The sequence below is a fragment of the Aspergillus steynii genome (genome assembly GCF_002849105.1).
Source record: "Aspergillus steynii IBT 23096 chromosome Unknown P170scaffold_8, whole genome shotgun sequence".
Classification (NCBI taxonomy): domain Eukaryota; kingdom Fungi; phylum Ascomycota; class Eurotiomycetes; order Eurotiales; family Aspergillaceae; genus Aspergillus; species Aspergillus steynii.
The window spans coordinates 164,415-179,166 of record NW_020194405.1 but is presented as its reverse complement, the minus strand read 5'-3'; the positions used below and the strand labels follow the sequence as shown (position 1 = coordinate 179,166).

Here is a 14,752-nt window from a genome sequence, read left to right as displayed (position 1 = left end):
CGCGTCCCCCTACCCTGGACGTGAGATTTTCCGCTCGTCGTTCTGCCCCCGGGGCCCTGCGCATTGCGCTTCGCCCCTCCCCAACCCATTCCCTCCTACCTTATGGTCACGGGCCGATCGCATCGTTTTCCAAAATTGGCGCTTCTGCGCTTCCTGGGCGCATCGTTAGACCTCCATTGTTGCCCTCCTGTATTCAGGTAGCGGCCTGCCATTGTTCGGTGGTCCGTTGAACGGGAGGTATTTGTTTGGGTCTCCGTGAACCAAGCATACTATCAGGATCCTGATTCACTGATCCCCTATTCTTTCATCTACACTTCTCTCAGTAAGCTCATTGCTCAACCTGCCTCAATGCCCACGCCTGTCGTCGGGTCTAATTCATCCTCACCCCCCCCCCCCCCCCCCCCCCCCCGCTGTTTGGCTTGAGGCGAGATCCAACCTGCTAATCTCGTAGGAACCAGGAAGAGTCCTTGAGCCCAACTCATTTCCCCGTGACACGATGGCCCGTTTCAAACGCTCAATCGAGGAGATGGCCAACAAGTCCGATTCGGACGACGATGACTACAGCGACCACCCCGTCCGTTCATCTCGACGCTCAGCATCCAAATCGAAATCGAAAAAGAAGTCGAAGCCCGCAAAGAAAAAGGCCCGTCGCGGATCAGACGACGACATCGTGTCCGACGAGGATCTGCTGAGCGATGCAGATGAGCTCTCCTACCAGGAATCCGACGACGAGGAGGAGGAGGATCTGAATGCCCAGCGGAACGCCAGAGGATTGGTCGCGCGAAGGGCCGCCACGAATCGACCGGTCTACAACGAGGAGGAAACGAGCAGCGTGGGGGATGAAGACGATGGGGATGACATGGAACCCGCTTCTCCGCCCAAGAAACGCAGGAGCACGGTGGTGAGGCTGAAAGTCGGCGATGCTCTGAAGAGACAGCCGCCCGTGGACAATGGGAATCGGCGGATGACGCGCCGCACCCGTGGCGCATCGGAAGACATCTACGCTCTGACGAACTCTGGACGACACATGGAGATGGTCGAACGTGCTACCCGCAGCCCGGAAGCCGAGGCAGTACGCCGACCTCGCCGGGGCTCCCATCCCAACAAACAGCCCCCCGTGGTGGAGGAAGAGGACGAGAGCCAGACGAAGCAAGAGGAGTACATTGAAGAGACGACGATGGAAGTGAGGGGCTCCCAGCTTGAGATCATGGAGAGCGACGTCCAAGGTAGTTTCGAAGAAGGAGTTCCCGCCGCGGCAGGTCAAGACCAGGAAGCGCCTGGCGCTGATATAGGCTTTGTCCCTGAATCGGAAAATGGAGACACCAAACCCGATGATGACGATGACGATGATGACGACGAAGGCCCGGTGACAAGGCGAAGAAATAGACCCAGTCGAAGCCAGCATGTCGCGGAGACTGAACAACCGGAGCAAGACGACGCTGAAAACCAGCATCCTCGTCGATCGAGCCGCAAGAAACCGAACAGCTCTCAACGCAAACGACAAGACGACGAGGAAAGTGATTTCGAACCCGAAGAGGAAGAGTCCAACGACGAAGATGAGGTATCCCAGTCAGGCAAATCACAACCTTCCCCGCGGAAGGCAAGCCAGGCTCGCGATGAGGAAGAGGAAGAGGACAGCGTTGTCAGCCGACGACCGGGTCTGCGCAAACGACCATCCCGATCCCGTGGACAATCCGAGGCAGGAGCTGATATCGCGGAGGAACTCGCCGAAGAACTGGAGGATCTCAAGGGTGGCCGGCCGCGGAGGCGACTACAGACGGACATAGTCTACGAGAAACCTCGGCGCAGTCGCAAAGATGTGGACTATCGGATTATCCGCCCCGATCTCGTCTTGCCCATCGAGGAGGCCGAGAATGAAGTCAACGAATCCCCTTCACGCCGTGGCCGGGGAGGCGGCGGCGGCGGCGGTTGGCAACGCACCCTGTTCCCTACCTGTGGACCTTTCGGCGGCGGCGGCCCGTCTGCTATTCTTGCTCCGCCTGGGGCTCCGGCCGCCACGGGAGGCGTCGACAGCGACAGTAGCGACGACGAAGTTATGCAGCACCCTAAAAGTGCCGGCGGCGCAGGTTCGGCTCCTGGCCCGCATGGTACTGGCCTGATCAATACGCAAACCCACGCTGCCGACACTGCGCAAGGTCCTTCGGGAACGCCTGCAAACCTCGGTAAGGTCAAGGACAAACAGACACTGGCCGATGCGGACCCGCTGGGTGTCGACGTGACCGTCAATTTCGATAGCGTGGGAGGCCTACAGGGTCATATCGATCAACTCAAGGAAATGGTTTCCCTGCCGTTGTTGTACCCGGAGATCTTCCAGCGATTCCACATCGTGCCCCCGCGGGGTGTTCTCTTTCACGGGCCGCCCGGAACGGGTAAAACATTACTGGCAAGAGCCCTGGCGAACAGTGTTAGCTCCGAGGGCCGGAAAGTCACCTTCTATATGAGAAAGGGCGCAGATGCGCTGAGTAAATGGGTAGGTGAGGCGGAGAGGCAACTCCGACTGCTCTTCGACGAGGCACGCAAAACGCAGCCGAGCATTATCTTCTTTGATGAAATTGATGGTCTGGCACCCGTGAGATCAAGCAAACAGGAGCAGATCCATGCATCTATCGTTTCGACTCTTCTGGCCCTCATGGATGGCATGGATGGCCGTGGTCAAGTGATCGTCATCGGAGCAACGAATCGACCCGATTCTATCGACCCTGCTCTTCGGCGCCCGGGTCGCTTTGATCGAGAGTTCTACTTTCCCCTGCCCAATGCCGATGGCCGCCGTTCCATCCTGGACATCCACACGAAAGGCTGGGATCCTGCCCTTCCTGGTGACATCAAGGACGAGCTGGCGGAGATCACTAAAGGATATGGTGGTGCCGATCTTCGCGCGTTGTGCACAGAGGCTGCCCTCAATGCAGTCCAAAGGCGGTACCCCCAGATCTACAAGTCCGATAAGAAACTTGTCATTGACCCGAAGAACATTGACGTTACTCCAAAAGACTTCATGCTAGCCATCAAGAAGATGGTCCCGTCATCGGAACGATCCACTTCGTCTGGTGCATCGCCGCTACCTAAGGAAGTTGAGCCCTTGCTACGTGATCCTCTTCGTGATCTTAGGAGCCAAGTGTCTGAAATACTTCCCCAAAGAAAGAGATTGACCGCCTTGGAGGAGGCTCAGTTTGAGCAACCCGAGGACTCTGGGAGCTTTCGACACGAGCAGATGCAGCAAGACTTCGACCGTTCGCGAGTCTTCCGTCCTAGAATGCTGCTCCGCGGGCCCTTGGGCATGGGACAGCAGTACTTGGCAGGCGCTCTTTTGCATTACTTCGAGGGACTACATGTCCAATCGTTCGACCTCCCCACCCTCCTCAGCGACTCAACTCGATCCCCCGAAGCAGCCGTCATACAGCTCTTTGCGGAGGTGAAGCGACACAGACCGAGTGTGATCTACATCCCCAATCTTCAAAGTTGGTCCGAAACCGTTGGACAGGCGGTTACTTCCACGTTTCTTGGGTTGCTACGATCGATCCCCCCTACCGACCCTGTTTTGTTATTAGGGGTACAAGAATCGAGCGGCGAAGAGATCGATGCTAGCTTGGTCAGAAACCTATTCGGGTTCTCAAAGCGAAACTTCTTTGAACTGAAGGCGCCGGGCCACACCGCACGACTGGAATTTTTCACGAAGGTAATAGAGTATATAAAGACGTCGCCGGCGCATTTCCCCGACCCGGAAAATCGCAAGCCGAGGGTGCTCGAGACACTGGAAGTTGCGCCGCCGCCGCCGCCCCAGTCTGACGCTGCGCCCTCCAAAGAACAGCTCAAATCCCAGAAAAAGAAGGACCACCAAACACTCAATCTTCTGAAGATCCGCATCCAGCCTATCATGGACCAAATCAAGAAATACAAGCGGTTCAGGACTGGCGTGATCGACGAATCCCAGATCCGATACTTATGGGAGGAAGACGACCCGAACATTGTCACAAGCGACTTGCCCATTGAACAACGAAAGGCTACGTTCCGACCGTTTGAAAAGGCCCACGATAAGTATGGAGTCCTGGGACTTCGGGAGACGGTTTCGGGCAAATTCTTTTACAATATGGATATTGTGACCATCGAAAAGCGCCTCTCCAATGGCTATTACAAGCGACCCAAGGACTTCCTGGCAGACATCAAGCGAATGACCAAGGATGCACGGCAACTAGGCGACCAGGAGAGGCTCCTCCGAGCCAATGAACTCCTGTCCAATGTCGAAGTCGACGTCGCCACCATCGAAGTAGCGGAGCCACAACTGGTGACGGAGTGCGAAAATGTCTATCTGCGAGAATTGGAGCGCGAAAAGGTGGCCATGCAAAAGGCCAAGCAGGCTGAAGAAGAGGAAGAGGCATTTACCGGCCGGCAGGCCGCGAACCACAACGTTCCGCATGGTAATACGGAGTCCGGTCCCTCCAGTGGACCCGTGGTGCTAGGTGAATCCTTCCCAGTCATGGCGCCGAGCGGTGCAGCCAGGCCGGTCACGCCGACCCAGCGCTCGAACGCGAGTTTCATGACCAACGGGTATCACGGAGGCGGAGGATCGGATCTCAACGACCTGAGCACCCATGCCCTGACGAGCAACGGGTCTCACGAGTCTCGACCGGACGGCGACGGCGACGTTTACATGACCAATTCCGAAGATCATTCCGGTGAGAGGGGGACGCAGACCAGCTCGTTTGGTCCATCTGCCCAGCCAAAGCCGCCATACTCCCACACGGCACCCTCGCAGCAGGTGCGACGGGAATCGGGTCTGTCGAGTCTTTCACAAAAGGGACCAATGACCCCGATGGCCCCCGGATCACAGCCACACGACTACACCAACGAAGCATCCACGACCCAGACAACGTCCGACAAGAAGTCATCTGAGCAGTCGTCCGTTCCTCAGAATTACACGCAGAGTCCTGTGGCGGGCCATGGGATGAGGCATGAATTCCCCGATCTGACTCAATACCCGGACCGTGTGTCGCAGGAAGAGCATCTTCCCGACACGCAGCAAGGTGACAATAGCAGCCAGCCATCGCCTCTCCCGCTCGGAGGGCACTCGGACTTTGATCATCATGCGCCCAATGCAAGCTCGCCTCCGCCGAAGCCGCAACCTCCGGTGCCTCTGTTCGACGCCTCGGCAAAGCAACCGACTCACGCGTCCACCAATCTTCAAAATCTCCTGAACAACGAAGATCTTTCCCCCAAGTTGATCCTGGATCATGATTATGTCCAAGAGCTGCATGGTCAACTCACCCAGCGCAGTAGTGGCTGCTCTGTGGAACAGCTGGAGCAGATCAACACCGCCCTTATGGATTACCTATGGAGCATGCGTGGCGAATGGAACCGTAGCAGGGTGGCTGCCGGCATCCAGGAAACGTTCAACGAGGTACTGGAAGATATGCAGGCAATGCAGGAGATTGGTCCCATCAGCCAAAAGACCAAGGATCAATTCGATCAATTTGGGCTCTAGCCTTACGATGCCGAGGAGATTTACACTCAATGTCTTCTTTCCCTTCTTTTCCTTTCCTTTTTTTTTTTTTTTTTTTTCTTGGCTCTTTGATTTGTGAAGTGTGGCGTGGGCTTTGGATTTCGAGATGCGCCAATGGTTTGAAGCGGCCAATGCGACCCATGAGGAAGATGGCGGGCGATGCTGGAGGCCTTTTATTTCATTGTCTCCCTTTTCTGTTCATTTCTTTTTCTGTCTACAGTTTTTATCATTACCCCCTCATGGCTGTCACTTTCTTCCTCTATACCTGTTTGAATAGTCCTTTCATCCACCAGCCGAGGTCTCCCCCTTGTCTTCTTTTGTTTTGTCGATTGGCTGTTATTGTGCGGAATTTCAGGATTGGCGGGCGGTGTTTTTCTCTCGAATTCATCTGACTATTTATCATTATTATCATATATTCATTCTGGTTGATGCTGCCATGTAAAGTATGTACTGTACAAATAACCCTCAGGCCGACATGATTCCGCCCGCCGTGACCGCCCATGTGACGAGGCCAAGACACCAGGCTGGCCTTTCCCGAAGGAGCTTTGTTCAGCGTCGACTTGCCCGACTTCTGTCAATCATCTCTCCTGCCAGGCTGTCGCGCCTTTCTACGATCTCTTCCCTGTCGGCATTCGTTCTCTTTTCCCTGGCGCCTTTCTCCCTTCCGCCGCGAACCCTCGACTCTTTTCCAAAAACGAACGAAACATATTATGACCCTCTAGGATCCCCGCCCAAACAATACTTCCACCTCTCGCGTCCACTCTAGCCGTTTCTCGATCTAAGTTCCTAACCCAATTACACCTTCTTTGAGAGCGAGATGGTCAACTGGTTGAATCTCGCCGTGCCATTCGCCTACCTTGGCGTCTTGATTGGCTCCCTGGCGACCTTCTCTTCGTTATACCGCAAGCGCAAAGCCCGTATGTGAAGCGCGCCCAAGTGCTTTCTCGGAATCTTGCTTGAATTGCAGGACGTGGTTATTTATACTAACGTCTCGTGATCGTCTAGAGAAGGCTTTCTCCCTAGAACCATGGTTCCCGCCCCACCTTCAACGAGACATCTATTTCTCCCTGCTTCACCTTGATCCGCCCGCCTCGTCCAAGGAGAAGAAGGCCCCCGCAGTGCCGGAAACGGTCCTCAAGGCCGCTCTCTTGAGACGCGCGACTGAAGATATCAAACGGGTCCTGGCTCTACGAAGTCAGAAACAGGCGCTGGCCATGTTGCTTCAGCGAGGCAGTGTCGGGGATGATCTGTGGCAGCGATTCCAACGAGCTGAGAAGGAGATGGAGGACGAGGTTCGGGACGTTGTCTCTGAGGTAGGCCCGCTGCACCCCTGTCGATTTCGCGCCGCGGCGCCAAAAGAGAAAGAGAGAAAAAAAAAAGCATAGTACTGACTGGATTTGGGATTTCTTGTAGGCCAATGCCTACCAGGCTGGCTGGGGTCAAACGATCTTCCAATCCGCCAACGAGATGATGAACAACGCTATTTACCGCCAGCGAGTTGAGGCCCAACAGTCCAAGTTCGACGAGGAACGCCAATGGTGGGATCGTAAGAAGAGCACCATCCAAGAAGGGTTTATGAAGGAACTGGATGCCGAGGGCTCCTCGCGACCTTCCGAACCTGCCCCGGTGACTCCGACCACTACAAGCAGCTCGACCCCCGCAACGAAGACGCCCGAGTCCTCTGCGGCCCCATCGTCCGTTACGGGCAGCGATGATGATGCGGTTTTGGTTGAAGCAGATGAGCAGAACGGGACCCCAGGAACCCCCGGCGGCAAGAAGAAGAAGAAGGGCAAGAAATGAGTCTCTGGGTTCTGGATGGTTTCTTTTTTCGTTCTTTCCTTTTTATCCAATTCGCCTCATGCATGATAAGGGAGCTTTCTGTTGATGTCTTATTAGTTTCCCCCCTTTTTTTTCAATATGACCCCGGAAGGTTAGATTTTCTTTGCTTTTCTTTTCTTTTCTTTCTTTCTTCTCTTTTCTTGATCATTTGGATTCTTTCGAGTCTGAATCAATTGTAGCACTTAGGCTTGAACACTCGGGTTCTGGAAAACTCGAGCGTGTATTCTAGTGGGCATGGTTGGAACTGCAGCTCTTTCGCCGAGCGTATTTCAAATGTGACTATGGAAATCAAAAGATCATAAGTGGAGGGAGGGAAAAAACAATTCATTATATAGTACACAGAAAGTCCGCTCTTTTGCCTGATTTATGTACACACCAATGCAGCAGCGCCGCCCTGATTCGATATAAACGCCGTTCTCTATATGCTCTATGGCGTCCGGGGCCATTTTTGGTGGAAATCGCGTATGGATCAAGAAAAACGCCGTGTGCGGGGAACCCTTCCCAAGTAGATTCGATTCCATTTGCCTCCCCGAAGGCTTTTTTTACAATAACAGGTCATCGTCTGCCAGCGACGTGCTGAAATCGACGGCCGCGACGCCCATCTCCGTCGCGGCCCCGGCGATGTCGTTTTCGACGCGACTCGGTTCAGCGGCCGACCGGCCCATGACGACGCGCAGCAGCTCGATCATGATTTCGAGTTGGTACTGCTCCCGCTCCTGCGGCTCGAGGGTGTCGAGGGTTAGGCCTCGGGCCTGTAGAGCGGCGAGTTTGCGCTCGCTCAGGATCTCCACGAGCCGGTTGACGTGGGCGATGTTCTCTTTGCTCCGCGGGGTGGAGGAGAGACGGCGGAGACGGCGCTTGGGTGTCTCCGCGGGCACGCCGGCCATGCGAGCCACCTGCAGGACGATCAGGCGGGCCGTAGTGTCGTCGGGGGCGATGCCGAAGATGGCTCGCATCGAGCAGAGGGCGACCAGGGTGCCCGCGGGGTCCTTGGAGAGGCAGAGACAGCGCACAATTTGGTCGTAGAGCTCTTTGGAGAACTCGTCGTGCGCGACGGCCTTCCCGCGGCCGGAGAGCTGGGAATACCAGTGCATCATCTCGGCGTAGAGATGGCGAGCGGATGGGAAGCCCGACACAAACGCGGTGCGGCCTCGGTCGTATTGAAGCTTCCCGCAATCCCAGAGGCAGGCGTACGTCTCGAGATCGGGCTGGATGAGAGCCGACATGGATTTGAATTTGTTCCACAGAGATCGGATGTCCTGCTTCCGTAGCTCGGCGTACAGGAGGTGGTTCATGAAATAGGAGTTGGGCCGGATCTGCGCGTCGTCGAGGCACTTGACCAAATGTTGGGTCATGTCTTCGTCGCCTCGTCGGGTGTAGTGCAGGAGAAGGATCGAGAAGGTCTCGATGTTCGCTGACGGCATCGGTCGTTGCATGAACTTAGGGATACGCGCAGCGCTCACTTCATGGTTTACCTCCACTCGAGGAGAATTTACAGACGGTTTCGCACGCGCCCAAACCGTGTCGATTCGCCGTTGGATCATGGCCCAGCCGAGCCGTTCGGCTTTCTCGCGAGAAGAGGTATTCGTTTCACGAAGCCAGGCAGCGATCAAGCCGTTGAGGTGCTTCGGGTCGGGGTTGACCCCTCGCTCGTACATCAGCTCAATCACCATCGCCGCTGAATCGACCTCGCCCATGCCAATCAGCTTCTTCATCCAGCTGGCATAGAAGAATCGATTTTGGAAGCGGCGAGGCAGGACTGTCAGTGTCGCCAGTGACACCTTGTTCACATCCCTCTCCGAGATACTGGATGCCTGAAGATTGCCCGCCAGACCGACGGCTTTCTGGTAAAGAGAAGTTGAGTCATTTGCTGAATCTTGGCCGGTGACCATCATGTCCTTGAACACGGCGATGGCGAGGCTGAGTCGGTTTGTTTTCAGGAAGCCAATACTGATGCGATCATAGTCCTCCATTGTCATAGGTTGATGCTCCAAGAAAGCCTTGAGTTGCAAATATAGGGACCATGCCTTGATCGCGGGCTCCTTTCCAGGTTGCCTGCCCCAAGCTAGTATCACCGGTATTAGGATGCGAGCATCGCGCGACTGGGTATTGGCCAGAAAAGCCAGGGCAATGTCCTGGGCCCGCTGAGGGTCGCCTTCTGCCGAGAAAATCTGTACTCCAAGTTTCCAATAGGCTTCAAGATCCTCTTTTTTCTGGGAAAGGCTGCTCTGGTGTGCCTCCCATTGGTCTAGTGCCGCGTCTGTCTTGCCCGTTCCCTGTATAGACTCGATGTAGGCAAGAGTATGTGGGGTTGAGAGGGGCTTTCCGACAGCAAGGATATCTTCTGCTAGTGTTTGAATATGAGCTGCTCGCGAAGGTGCTGAGGTCGTAGTATTTGTGGAGTTCCATAGTAGATCAAAGCCTTCTTCGGGTATCGATTGAACAAAACCGGGGACGAGCTGTTTGCAACGGCGATACCATTTCCACAGTTCCTGTGCAAGTAGTTCATTGGGTCTACCTTTCGCAGACCGTCTTAAAGAGTCGTTGAATTTGTCGATATAAGCTCCCTGATCGGAGTCCTCCAGCACAACCTCATACGGCTGTCTGACAATGGCCGTTTGTGCATCATCGTCATTACCCTGCGTCTGCCAATTCTCTTCTTCCCTGGCTAGACCCTCGAACTCTTGCCGCAACGCATCGTCGAGTTTCTCATCGAAGACCTGATCCAGGCTGTATTCAGGATCGCCCTTGCCATGCTCTTCTTCGTACTTTCGAAGAGCTTCGAGCGCGATCGCTCTATCCTTCTCAGGTAGCCCCTGTATGAACGGACTATTAGGACCGTAAGGGCCTTCCTTCAATATTTCTAGCTCGTCATCCAGTTTCGCCAACTCCTCCTGCATGTCCCTCCTCTCGTCACGGTCCTCGGCCTCCGGATCGACCCTTCTCCTCGTTTTGCTTCCACGGGTCACCTGTTCGTAAAAGCGAATCTTGTCGTCGGGGCCGCCATAATTGATAGAGCGTGGCGCTGCGGCGGAGAAGGCATGCGGCCGCAAAGGTGGAATCGTCGGGCGTCTGCGGGCCACATGCTGATACCACCGAGCTCCTTGAACAGCCTGGCGGAGCATGAAGAGTGGGCGTTTAGTTCATCGGACGGAATGGAATATTAGGAAAGGGGGAGGCGCGTTGCGATCAAGTGGCGGGAGGGAGGCAATGATGAAGATGAAGATGCGAGAAGCTCCGCGGCGCAAATTCCCCATTCCGACCCGATCCGGTTTAGCGCGACACGAGCTCCGGGTTTCCCTTTCGGACGATCCCTCGTCGGCATTGTTCGCCCTTCATCGACAGTCACTCCCCGTTGCCTTCTGCTCTCTCGCCTCCCTCTGGGCCATGGATCTGCTAGAGGACACTCAGGCCTCGTCAAAAGATGGCACCAACTCCCAGGTAGATACCCCCAGAACCGCATTGCGCCGCCGCAATTCCCGTTAACCCATCCCTAACACCGTCCAGGGCGTGTATATCTACCGCCCTACAGACTCGTCCAAGGTGCACGGAGACCGGCCCTCGAAGCGACGTAAGGTATTGCCGCCAAAGCAAGAGCCGGAACGGAATGCGCGCCTATTCGCTCCGCTGCTGAACGGAGACGAGAACCCGGAGTCGGTCGACTTGAGATATAAAGCCTATGAACACTTATGGGGGGCCCAGGAAGCGAAAATCCAGGTCAGCACGCGCAAATCCCTGTTTGCCAGAATGAATGCTCGATGGGGGCCTGGGCTAACGGTAGTACAGAGAGTTCTGGACGAGGCCGACTCGGAGGTCCTGGAAAATGTCGCATCTTTCGTTAGGTCGACATCGCCTAAGACGTAAGCAATATACAACGACTTGCCTGCGACTAGATCTGACTCCAGATAGATATGACGGCTGCATCCCTTCCGCGCTGGTGACCGTGGGATCGAACGTTTCGTCTCTTGGTCGCCTTTTGGCCCGACTCAATGATCAACTGATTTCGACGAATGAAGGAGGAGTGGTGATGCTGGAGTCCGGGGATGCGCCCAACCTCAAGGCGACACTGAAGAATACGATACGAGCTGCAATCACGAACACCGAGGGAAACGACGGTTACCAGTCTTTCTTGAATGATCGAGATGTAGGCCTTTCTCCCTCGACCGACGGAAATGCGACAAGGGATTAACCGTGAAGTAGGGACCACGATTACTTGGATATGATCTCGATTTACTTGGAGACTATGTACAAAGAAAGGGTGTCAAGAAATTGGTACTGGCCTTCCGAGATAGCGAAGCCTTTGATCCGAACATTCTAACGGACCTTTTGTCTTTACTAAGGTGAGCCGAATGCGCCAGGCAATTGCAAGACGAGAAACTAATTTCTTAGCTCCTGGCTTGACCGGATCCCTTTCACGCTGCTGTTCGGTATCTCAACCTCCATCGAGCTCTTCGAAGGAAGACTGCCCCGATCGACAGTCGCCTTGTTGAAAGGGAAATATTTCGAAATCCACGAGGCCAGTAACTGCGTTGATCGCATCTATGAGCGAATACAGGCAGAGGAGGACGGTCAACTTTGGATAGGGCGTAATATCACCAACATCCTGTTAGAAAAGTCAAGCGACTTCTTTCAGACGCCGGAAGCTTTTAGTCGAACCGTCAAAGTACTTTTTCGCCTCCCCTGGTATCCCTGAAGCTCAATGCTAACACAGCACAGTATGCTTATATGTCGCACTTTTTCGCGAATCCTCTAGCCGTGCTTCTTGCGGACGATCGAGACGAAACCAAGTTGCAACAGCCCCGGCTATGTGAGGCAATTAGGAACACCTCATCTTTCCGAAGGTGAGAAAGTTTCTTCAGTTCGATGACAAGCATGTCCCTAACTAACATCTGTGTAGATATTGTGAGGATCTTGCCGATCAGGGCCACTTGAAGCAGGTGCGCAGCCTGCTCGAAGATGACCAGAATCTGTTTCAAGAAAGCCTGCGCCAACTTGGAGCTGGGCAGCAAAGAATGCGTGATATGTTTCAGGCCGTCAAGGTGATCCATTCTTGTCTAAAGGAATTCAACCTCGTCAAGAGGACAGGAATATCTGACCTCTCAATTCTGGCCCTTTCTGGAGAGTTGTTGGATTCGCAGTCCGTGGGGGACATCCTCCAGACATTCAAGACTCTCGACTCCACCCGACTCAAGGCACTTTTCACGGTTCTCTCACATCATCTGATGCGAAATCCAACATTCGCCAGAACTCAGCAGGACCTGGAGGACTTGCTAGAGAATCATCAAAGCCCTGAGCCCCTCCGAAGTGAGTATGACAGCCGCCACTCCGTCATGGCAACAACGGTTGTCCAACAGCGGGTAAAACTCAGCAAGGGTAAATCCAAGTTGTCCGAACAGGACATCGAATATACAAAGATTATAAACCGCTTCCTCAGCCTTTCGGAGGCATATTTCCAGGAAAACCTCTTCCGGCCGCAAGACCTCTTCCTACATGAGGTCTTCCTTGTTGACATGAAAAACCCATTGAAGGAAACATTTGCTCCGCGCCCGCGCTTTTCCATTGAGCGCGCATTATCTAGCCCCTTCGATTACTTGGTATCGACTTCGGAGACCACGGAGACGAAAGTCTCGGCCAAGCAGCCTGCTACGGCCATCTTATATCAGCTGTACCTTGAGTCTGGATCTCTCGTGAACATGCACGACCTTTGGCATGCATTCCATGCGGTATTCGAGAGCGACCAAGGGGACCGCTGTGACGAGCGCCTGACCATGGTCTTGTTCTACCGGGCTCTCTCGGAGCTAAAGGCGCTGGGTACGATCAAATCCAGTCGCAAGAAGGTCGACCATGCCGCGAAGACATCATGGATAGGTCTTTGATTGGCCATACGCAGCATATAACACACGGAGAATAACTATTTTGTATCTTAGAAAAAGGGTATCATATATGCATAATGAACAAATCGTCCCATGGACGCCACGACTTTCATCGTTGTCTTCCCCGCAAACGCCGAAAGGTCAAGGTGATCTAGCGCCTCTGTAGGATCGCATAAAATAGAACTCATTAATCATTCCGACATGGGTAATTGGATTATATCGTCGTTGCCAAGCGGCCGCCCACCGTCGCTCAGCACCATGGCTTCCCTCCGGCGCCGCCTGACAGCCTGCTCCTCGGCGCTGCGTTCGCGCAGCCGCCGCCCCGGAATGTGCCTCGAACCAGCCGTGTCCTCGCCGTCGACCATCCACACATCACTGTCTTCGTCGTCGGGGTCGTTCTCCTCTATCAAGCTGCCCATCAAGCCGTGTTTCCGCAGCTGCTTGGTAGCCTCCGGATGAGATGTAAGGGTGCCGAATATGGAACTCATGATCGAATCGTCGGACCACCAGGTCTTCATCAGAATCACGACGTCCTGCCGCCGGGATGGTTCCGCGAGGGCGCAAGGGAACGGATACTTGTGGAGCCAGCGACTAATCACACCGGCCTCCAAAGCGGCCGGAATGTTCACCTGGAGAATATGATTGAGCGTGCTGAGGGCCTTCTTTTCCCCAAGTGGTCTCGTTTTCGGAAATATGGGGGACACGGTAGTCGATGTCTCTTCGACATGCTCGTCCAGGAAATTGCACAGACAATCGACGATGGCGGTGTACGTGGTAAGGTCCTGTAGTCGTGTACAGACGGAAGTTCGAGCCACTAAAGATCCGGGTGGTTAGGATTTAATACTTCTTTCGGGGACGTGCATGGCCGGGTTGGGTAAACTTGCGTGCTCGATTCGAGACTAGAAAGTGCATGGCGCTGAGCGCTTTGTTCCGTCGATCCTTGTTATTGCTGGCTAGATCCTCCAAAAGCAAATCCCGAGTCTCGCCCTTGGTCGAGCGTTCGGCGATGATGCGCAAAGCACTAGAGAGATTGTTAGTTGGGCTTCGGCTTGACGGGGGAGTTTTGATGTCGTCATACGCCGCGCGGAGATCATAGTTGGTGCTCTCAGAGAGCTTCAACAATGTTTCCAACTTAAGAGCTGAGACTGGATCAGTTTTGCACGCAAGCATCGATCGGTAAAAAAGTCGGCTGACCATCTTCTGTGCCCTCGCTGATCATCCTATCCTCCTTCTCGACATGCTTGATCTCGGTCAAATCACGGACCCGGCGGAGGTCCGTGGCGATTCCGCGCACGGCGAAGAAGAGAGTGACACCTGCTAGGTTAGCGACATGTGCCGATTCGGGAGAGAGCCCGACATACCAAGACACAGCCAGAGCAGCCGGTCATTCAGATGAGAGGCCATGGCGACGACGTGAGAGAATCGTGGGACGTCGGCGGGAAAGCGGAGAGTCGCAAAGAGAAGAAAAGCGGCGGCAGAACCGGCGGCCTGGAAGGCGGTGTGTCCACTTTTTTTTCTCGCCGTC

General features: G+C 54.6%; 5 protein-coding genes across 5 annotated transcripts; 3 read left to right on the top strand and 2 right to left on the bottom strand.

Annotated features, from left to right (window-relative positions):
• The first annotated feature begins 225 nt into the window (after positions 1-225).
• P170DRAFT_265617 (chromatin segregase YTA7) lies at positions 226-5,729 on the top strand. The gene is made up of 2 exons (XM_024843114.1): positions 226-322; positions 459-5,729. Exon 2 carries the CDS (start codon positions 497-499, stop codon positions 5,495-5,497), a length of 5,001 nt encoding a protein of 1,666 aa, XP_024700024.1. The 5' UTR covers positions 226-322; positions 459-496; the 3' UTR covers positions 5,498-5,729.
• Positions 5,730-6,175: 446 nt separating this feature from the next.
• P170DRAFT_265613 (Sec63 complex subunit SEC66) lies at positions 6,176-7,606 on the top strand. The gene is made up of 3 exons (XM_024843113.1): positions 6,176-6,432; positions 6,521-6,828; positions 6,929-7,606. Exons 1-3 carry the CDS (start codon positions 6,333-6,335, stop codon positions 7,313-7,315), a joined length of 795 nt encoding a protein of 264 aa, XP_024700023.1. The 5' UTR covers positions 6,176-6,332; the 3' UTR covers positions 7,316-7,606.
• Positions 7,607-7,666: 60 nt separating this feature from the next.
• On the bottom strand, positions 7,667-10,555 carry P170DRAFT_439969 (pentatricopeptide repeat protein). The gene has a single exon (XM_024849959.1). It carries the CDS (start codon positions 10,477-10,479, stop codon positions 7,897-7,899), a length of 2,583 nt encoding a protein of 860 aa, XP_024700022.1. The 5' UTR covers positions 10,480-10,555; the 3' UTR covers positions 7,667-7,896.
• Positions 10,556-10,707: 152 nt separating this feature from the next.
• P170DRAFT_415394 (putative origin recognition complex subunit 3) lies at positions 10,708-13,310 on the top strand. Its single transcript, XM_024847062.1, has 8 exons — positions 10,708-10,795; positions 10,862-11,071; positions 11,141-11,214; positions 11,264-11,498; positions 11,555-11,694; positions 11,744-12,017; positions 12,071-12,195; positions 12,252-13,310. The coding sequence occupies exons 1-8, from the start codon at positions 10,742-10,744 to the stop codon at positions 13,228-13,230; spliced, it is 2,091 nt and encodes a 696-aa protein (XP_024700021.1). The 5' UTR covers positions 10,708-10,741; the 3' UTR covers positions 13,231-13,310.
• Positions 13,256-14,631, bottom strand: P170DRAFT_391019 (uncharacterized protein; the record flags this gene model as incomplete). The annotated part of the gene is made up of 5 exons (XM_024845927.1): positions 13,256-14,041; positions 14,085-14,248; positions 14,306-14,366; positions 14,422-14,544; positions 14,589-14,631. 5 exons carry the CDS (start codon positions 14,629-14,631, stop codon positions 13,419-13,421), a joined length of 1,014 nt encoding a protein of 337 aa, XP_024700020.1. The 3' UTR covers positions 13,256-13,418.
• Positions 14,632-14,752: the final 121 nt, after the last annotated feature.

Bases quoted from the DNA above. Each gene is read 5' to 3' on its own strand.
- P170DRAFT_265613 (XM_024843113.1), top strand. From the start codon at position 6,333: ATGGTCAACTGGTTGAATCTCGCCGTGCCATTCGCCTACCTTGGCGTC. The intron at 6,433-6,520 runs GTATGTGAAGCG...GTGATCGTCTAG, and splicing joins ATACCGCAAGCGCAAAGCCC to AGAAGGCTTTCTCCCTAGAA. The intron at 6,829-6,928 runs GTAGGCCCGCTG...GATTTCTTGTAG, and splicing joins TTCGGGACGTTGTCTCTGAG to GCCAATGCCTACCAGGCTGG.
- P170DRAFT_415394 (XM_024847062.1), top strand. From the start codon at position 10,742: ATGGATCTGCTAGAGGACACTCAGGCCTCGTCAAAAGATGGCACCAAC. The intron at 11,499-11,554 runs GTAGGCCTTTCT...ACCGTGAAGTAG, and splicing joins CTTTCTTGAATGATCGAGAT to GGACCACGATTACTTGGATA. The intron at 12,196-12,251 runs GTGAGAAAGTTT...ACATCTGTGTAG, and splicing joins AACACCTCATCTTTCCGAAG to ATATTGTGAGGATCTTGCCG.
- P170DRAFT_439969 (XM_024849959.1), bottom strand. From the start codon at position 10,479: ATGCTCCGCCAGGCTGTTCAAGGAGCTCGGTGGTATCAGCATGTGGCC.
- P170DRAFT_265617 (XM_024843114.1), top strand. From the start codon at position 497: ATGGCCCGTTTCAAACGCTCAATCGAGGAGATGGCCAACAAGTCCGAT.